Source organism: Austrofundulus limnaeus, unplaced genomic scaffold (genome assembly GCF_001266775.1).
Source record: "Austrofundulus limnaeus strain Quisiro unplaced genomic scaffold, Austrofundulus_limnaeus-1.0 Scaffold60, whole genome shotgun sequence".
Classification (NCBI taxonomy): domain Eukaryota; kingdom Metazoa; phylum Chordata; class Actinopteri; order Cyprinodontiformes; family Rivulidae; genus Austrofundulus; species Austrofundulus limnaeus.
This window is the reverse complement of record NW_013952462.1, coordinates 1,424,148-1,431,546: the sequence shown is the minus strand read 5'-3', so window position 1 is coordinate 1,431,546 and position 7,399 is coordinate 1,424,148. Positions and strand designations below refer to the sequence as shown.

The 7,399-nt window shown below is 40.6% G+C and overlaps 2 protein-coding genes across 2 annotated transcripts in view; both read left to right on the top strand.

The window, feature by feature from the left end:
• LOC106518400 (trichohyalin) overlaps positions 1–4,056 on the top strand; it is a gene marked incomplete in the record, with an annotated part of 31,268 nt that extends 27,212 nt beyond the window's left edge. Inside the window, 7 exon segments of the mRNA XM_014009685.1 lie at positions 235–347; positions 857–941; positions 1,100–1,244; positions 1,349–1,476; positions 1,557–1,753; positions 1,863–1,948; positions 3,023–4,056. Of these exon segments, the coding sequence (XP_013865139.1) occupies positions 235–347; positions 857–941; positions 1,100–1,244; positions 1,349–1,476; positions 1,557–1,753; positions 1,863–1,938 (744 nt within the window).
• A 1,343-nt stretch (positions 4,057–5,399) lies between these two features.
• crybb3 (crystallin, beta B3) lies at positions 5,400–7,121 on the top strand. The gene is made up of 6 exons (XM_014009609.1): positions 5,400–5,533; positions 5,734–5,815; positions 5,926–6,041; positions 6,146–6,278; positions 6,381–6,523; positions 6,671–7,121. Exons 2-6 carry the CDS (start codon positions 5,741–5,743, stop codon positions 6,951–6,953), a joined length of 750 nt encoding a protein of 249 aa, XP_013865063.1. The 5' UTR covers positions 5,400–5,533; positions 5,734–5,740; the 3' UTR covers positions 6,954–7,121.
• Positions 7,122–7,399: the final 278 nt, after the last annotated feature.

Here is a 7,399-nt window from a genome sequence, read left to right as displayed (position 1 = left end):
CACCCACCACCACCACCACCACCCCTCCTGACTCAGCTCCACAATTTAAAGTCCTAACATCATGGCTTGCAGAGCAAAGTTAAAATGTTTTCTAGAAAGTACCAGCAGAGTGGTTACAAACACGCTTAGGTTGAATTAGAAAGCTATTCTCCATCTTTTAGTAAAAATATGTAAAATTGCTTCTGGCATATATTTAAAAAACTTTTCTCCATTTAATTTATGCTCTTCTTGCAGGCGCAGGTTAACAGTTACATCATAAGCGATGAGGAAAAACTCACAGATGCTTTGTCGGAAGAGGAATCACACCAGCAGGATGACATCTGTGAGAAAACATCTGAAACGGAGAGGTAAGAAACAAGTTATATTAGGACAAATAAAACCTTGCTTATTTGGAGTAACTCTTGGTGACTTCAATTTTTTTTTTTACTATTTTAACGAATAAAGATAGGTCTTGACAAGATTTGGTATGAACCTCTTGTGTTGTGCTGAAAGTTTACCCACTCATCCAGTTCCAACTGAACATACCAGAAAAAGTACACCTGAAATTAAGGGCTTAAAGAAAATATCCCGGAGGAGCAAGCAGGAAGGTCAGGTTTAGTGAGATCAGCGATGCATGCAGTGTGACTAAAATGGCTTTTGGGTTGTTTTTTATTGCTCTTTTTGTCTTAAAGTACCATAATGATGTGAACCTGGACACTAAACTGTGCTGTCAAGTATTCTCAAGAGTTGACATCAATGTGCCCCCTTGTGGTTAATCAAACACAATACAAGAAATATGAACTAAGACTGTTTTTAGTTGTCATATTTGTCCTTTCCGTTTCACACCCCATGTTAAATAACGTCTTTTTTTTTCCAGTCCACAGCCCATCCCAGATGTCCCCTTTAATGATGTTGATGCCACTGATTCTCACAAAGAGGCAGATTTTACTGCATTCCCTGAGGTTTGTGACGTTGTTTCTGAATCTTTACCTCTTATAAATTCTTATTGGAGTCTTATTTTGTGAATGTAGTTTACTTTGCGACTATTTCTGGAAAAATCCAGTATATGTTCATGTGAATGAGTTTTTGTGTTAATTATTTTTCTGTGCCTCCACAACAGATCTCCACTCCTCTCCTCGACACCAGCTCACAGAGATCTAAAGCGCAGCTGAGTAGGAGGCGAACTCGATCGCGTCCATCACGCTCGTTCCGCATAGGGGCAGGTCAGACAGACGAACCAAGCTGGAGCGTCTACCACCCCACAGGTTTACAACAATACATGATTTTTTTTCATCTAAAAAACAGAGACATTCTCTGTCTCAGAGTGTTGATTTTCTGCATGTTTTCGCTGATGTTCTAACTTTTTCAGCTGAAAAAGAGGCACAGAAGGAGTCCGATTCTGAGGAGGACCAGCCTAAACCAAAGGTTGCTGTTTCTCCCGTTCCCCCCACCCAGAAAGTTTCTGTGTTTCCTGGTATGAGCCCTGCATCCCTACTTGTAAGTTTCGCCCTGCTCAAGCACAGCTTTTTCACATAAATATAACAAATACAATGAACTGATTCAACCTGGTTTAACAGGCTGAGCTGAAGAAGAAAAAAGGTGGAGGAGGACCTGTAGCAGAAGAGGAGAAAAAAAAGAACAAAAGAGCAGAAGAGACAGAAAATCCAAATGAAGAAGTAGCGCCGTCTCCCTCCCAGCTCTCGCAATCACCTCGCTTGTCCGCTCTTGCAGGAGCTACACGGGTTCTGCCACCCATAGGCAGCAAGGACGGAGGGTACGCTCAGACAGTTTTATAAAACTATTAAAGCATTGTAAAAATGTTAACTCCTGCAGATGTGTTTGGAGAGATTAAATAGAGCATCTTCTCTGTGTGTGTCCATCAGTGCCTCCTCTTCTCCAGCGTGGCTGAAAGAGCTGAAATCCAAGAAGCGTATGACTCAGCATGGTGGTAAAACTTAGCCAGACGCAAGTAAGTAATTCTGTTTCTTTTACAAAAAAGATATGTTTAGTTACATGGCCAATTATTATGTAGATGCTGTCTTTGATAAGAAAAACACAAAATTAATGTGTCTTAAGATGCAGATTTTTTATGAGAGCAGCTAGTTGAGCATCTGCTCAGCTTTTCTTTCCACTCTACACATTCAGTTGTTCGAACACAACTATTGATTTATAGTATTTTTAACAAGTAAAATATTTTCCTGTTATAAGATACTCATTATTTCTTAATCATGTTTGTCAATGACAGATTAGTTTTGCTGCCTGTGGATTCTTAAAGATAAACAGATATCATGTATTGTTTACATTAGAGGAGACGCTATTATTAGAAACAACATAAAAAATCTTGTAAGCTTTACTGCAACAGCTGAATACTTATTGTAACACTGGAGAGTGCTTGATAACAAACTTGTAAACAGAAAGTATGATATTATCTCAGCAACTTTTTATCTTGTTTTGATCAAAACTGCACCATTACATCACAGCTTATAAATACTCGTCACTCAGCTTCAGTACTTTCAGGTATTTTTTTTAGTTTATATGAAAAATATAGATACACGTACACAAATAAATCAGTACATCAATGTAGGGTAAGGCAATACTGGCAAAACAGTTTATCATGATTAGCTGTGGAATTTAGCCTAGGTTAGCATTAGTTGCTCTGCACTGCCTTCGACCATTGGGCTCACATGAGTGTCTGATTGGGATAGTGTGACCAACCCTACATCAATGGTAGCATTTTGTACTGTCAAATGAACATCCATCCATTTTATTTAAACCCCCTTGAACTTTTACCTACACATGGTGACACTTTAGAGTTACYGTAACAATTAATCTAACATGCATGTTTTTAGTCTGAGACAAAACTGGAGTGCACAGAGAGAATACACTGTATGTAAACTCTACTCAGAAAGACGCCAGGCCAGAAGGGGATCCTACAACCTGCTTGCTGAGAGGCGACAGCTCTAACCACTGCACTGCTGTGCTACACATGAACATATCAAAAAAATCTTACATTTGATCTGATTGCATCTTCTGCTTCCTTTAGGAGACGATGTGCCGTCGCTCCTCAGTCAGCTCGTCTCAGCTTCACCATGGCTGCTCCATCCCGCACTGTCAGTGCCTTATTTTGAATTTTTTTTTTTTTTACCTTTCCTTAGACTTTGTGTAGAAGAACGGAATCTTTTCCTGGACATGGAGGCAATAAGGACTTTTTATATCTTTGTCAATGAAAAAAATGGTGCCAAGGCTATGTGCAGTCACTGTAATGATTTTAATGCCAAGAAGATGTTTTATAAAATGTGGTCTGGAGGGTAAAACACTGAGTGTGCTTTAAAGAAAAGCCATCTGCTGTTACTGTTTGAATGTGTAAGGCCATCAGAAAAAGACTGATGACACTAAAATCTTTATGCATGTTTGCCTTTATGTAGTTGTCAGAGTTAATATCATTTTTAGCATTTCTTTTTCTTTAATTCCAACTTTAACTTTCACAGCTAAACATCCCAATCCTAGCCTAAATTATCTACGGTACTTTGAGCCTCACTTTTAGCTCTTGTTTTGTTTTTTACAAGGCTTTCCAGTTTAGTGAGGATCTATTACAAGCTGTAAAAACCATGGAACAGAAGGGATATACCTAATGTGTGTTTAGTTATTTTTTATACTATGTTTCCAAAAACAAAGAACGCTTCAAGCACTTTAACAAAAACTATGACAAGATTTAACCTGTTCAGTACAACTGAGCTAAATATGATACATACTGTACATAATTTATTAACTCGGTCAAGGGATTTTTTGTTGTTGTTGTTACAGCTTTGTCAGACTTGGATAAAAGTAGTTTTATTAACATACCCAGTAGCTTGTTACAACATTAATGTTAAGATGAGACTTCAGGAAATGTGTGTGTATAAGTGTGTGTTTGTTTCTAAAACTTGGAAAGTGCATTACCCAGTTCAAAATTCTTTTATGTGCCTTTTTAATGCTGAAAAAACAAATGCCATGGATTACGTGATCATTTAAGATCATCATGCTGTTTGTTTAATGGAAATGGAGGGAATTTTATTAAAACTTTTTCTATGAAATGAAGCTGAAGTGTGTTCTTTACATGGGGTAACCAATCATAACAAATGGCTGGCTCGTCTAGTTCATTGTGGATAGCTTGGCAGATTAGAGAGCTGGGGTGAAGAAGATTGGTGAGTTTGGAGTATAAAGCTTGAGCCTTTCGGTGACATGGAGAGATTTGGAAGTGAATGCTAGACAGGAAGCCAGTGGAGCTGTTTGAGAATCAAAGTAATCTGTTCAATAGATGGGAGTTCCAATTAAAGTTCATGAATTGATTAGTGTGGATGACAAGAGAGAAGAAAACTAAATTATTCAATASGTGAAATGACAAGGGCCTGGATGAACATGGCTTTGAGCAATTTAAGAAGATAAAAGTGGGTAGAGGAGAGTAAGCTGAACAAGTAAGAGGACTGATAAGTTTTACAAAGGAAGGCCCCATCTAGACACCACCTAGACTCCAAACAAGAGGGGAAAAGTGGATTAAAGGATACTGACATTTTAAGAAGGTGGAGTTGGGAGTCAAAAAGAAGAAATTATGTTTTATCACTGTTGAGTTTGAGGAAACGGGGGGCAAACAAGTTCTTGATCTTTTCTAAAGTGTCTGACAAGCAAGAGGGACGAAGGCTTAGCAGACAGGCAGCTGTGATTGTCCATTTAATGACATTGAACTTTTTATTTCCTGTGAAAAGAAACTTTTTAAAATCTAAAAACCAGGGTCCCAATGACTGAGCCCTGGAGAACACCACCTGTAACTGAGGAGGGCTGAGACTGGAAATGTTGAGGGTGTGTAAAATGCAGCCAGAGGTTTAAGGTAAACAAAGTGATTTGTTGGTGATACCACTGAAAACCAGCAGCCAGAGATGTTTCTGGAGTGGGCAAAATCCATATTGATGTAGCTAATGTTTAGTCTAGATGATTATAAAGCTCCACAGTCACTATGTTTTCTAATATTTTAGTAATAAATCGATTTAGATTTGCACTAGGTCAAATTAAACACAATCTGTATACATGATAAAATGTGATGTCACAAATTCAAATAAAACATTTTTGTCAAAGACATAAAGGGGAAAGTATTTTTWAAAAAAAACTGAGTCAGAGAAGAAGATAGCTGGGTGGGTCAAATAGTGCTGAGTGAGATTGATCCCTGTCCATTCTCTTGGCTGGCAGTCAGTGCTTGTGCCCAGCCGGATCATGACCAGGATGGCAGCATGGGCAGAGCTGCACAGTGCTTGCCAGTGTGCCAGGGACAGAGGGCAAACCTATTGAGAAGCAGTGTGACGGACACAATGGGTGCGACAGACTTGCTGCATCAACAGGCTTTTTGCTGCTGTGGCCAGAAATAAACCATAAATACCCCCACCGGCATGCACCAGCCGCTCGCCAGGCCTCCACAACCACACACCCTCACACTGAGACAGGTTAAACACAAAACCCCACAGTGACGAGACAGAAGGACGGAGACTTGGCGTGTTTGGGGTGCAGGAAAGCACAAGACTTTCAGGTAAACAAAAAGATCAGAATAATGCACTTTGTATTTTTTAACTTTTAAAGGCCTGTGTTTTGAACTAATAATACTGTATGTTTGTGTGTAATTTTGTCAACTTCTATAATCCATAAGTTACACTGTGTTCAAACTTTACAGTAGATATGGAACTCAAAGGTACGTTTTCTACATTTTTCCGTTAATTGCTGTGTTTTTAGATCAAACATGACAGAACAGCAAGGAAGCCCAGACCAGCTGCCTGCAGAGAAGGGCCAAGGGGGAGCTGGAGCCACATATAAGGTACAAGACTTGACATGAAGGTGGTTTTGTGTTGATTTGACAAAAGCACCAATACAAAACCTGGACTAAAAAAAAAAAAACAAACCCCTCCGCCTGCTCGTGTCTTGCAGTTGGCCGTATTTGAGTTTGAGAACTTTCGTGGAAAAAAGGTGGAGCTGTCCGGTGAATGCAAAGATGCGCTGGAGAAGATACAAAGAGTTGGCTCCGTAATTGTGGAGTCAGGACCGTGAGTGACTTCCACGTCCTTGTGATTCTCATTCCTGTTTTTTTTTTTATTCATCTGAACAAATTAGTTCATTTATCTGGAATAAAATGTCTGTGTATTGCCAGATGGGTGGGATTTGAGCGTCCAGGATTTGCCGGAGAGCAGTTTGTGCTCGAGAAAGGAGAGTATCCTCGCTGGAGCACATGGACCAACTGCCAGAGTTGCTACATCTTGACCTCCTTCAGGCCTCTGAAAGTGGTCAGAAGGACACTGCATATAGACTTGGCATTTCTGAAAGTGTCACACTGGAGCTTGTACACTTCTGTTGTTACTGATATGGAAACATGTTTATCTCTTTAGGACAGTGCAGATCACAAGTTGCACCTGTTTGAGAATGCAGGCTTTGAAGGGAGGAAYATGGAGATTGTGGACGATGATGTTCCCAGTCTGTGGGCTCATGGTTTCCAGGACCGTGTGGCCAGTGCTAAGGCTATCTCTGGAACGTAAGACACACCTTCACAGTTTTAAATATTGTAGTAGCTTCCAGTACATTTTGAGACAAATGTGTCTTCTTGTAGCCTAAAGGAGAATTGTTAAACGCATTTGTAGTAGTGTGCATGGCTCTAAAACTAATTCTCATCCCTTCAAAGGTGGGTGGGATACATGTATCCAGGCTACAGAGGCCGCCAGTACSTTTTTGAACATGGAGACTTCAAGCACTGGAACGCTTGGGGAGCCACTGCACCTCAGATCCAGTCCGTCCGACGTGTGCGGGACATGCAGTGGCACAAAAGAGGGTGCTTTATTGCCCCTTCACCTGTTCCAGCCCCTGGCCCTGCCCCAACACCACCCAAACCCAACCCCAACCCCACCCCCAACCCTAACCCAAATCCAAAACCCACTCCAAAATCCCAACCTCAACCCCAGCCCTAACAGCACATCTCTAATGAAACCCACAGCAACTGGAGAAAGCTGAATGCAGCCGGTCAGTTTATTTGGCTCCTGATCAAGTAAAGTTTTCTGACCATGCAGTTTTGGAAAACTGGAAACTGACCATCATGAAACATGTATCTCTGTTGGAAATAAAGGTTTTGGCACTGATGTTGGCTTTGTGCAAGTTGTTGCATGTTTATTTTGCATGAATCACTGCCAGGCAGATAGGTGATGCATTGAATGTGTGTGTGTGTGTGTGTGTGTGTGTGTGTGTGTGTGACTGCATGCATATTTATGTGTTGTTGAATGATCAGCTGCACACACCTCTTGTAGTGCAGCCTTTACCGTGTGGGGCCTGGATGTATGCTGTTTGTGATGATTTGTGTGTGTGTGTGTGTGTGTGTGTGTGTGTGTGTGTGTGTGTGTGTGTGTGTGTGTGTGTGTGT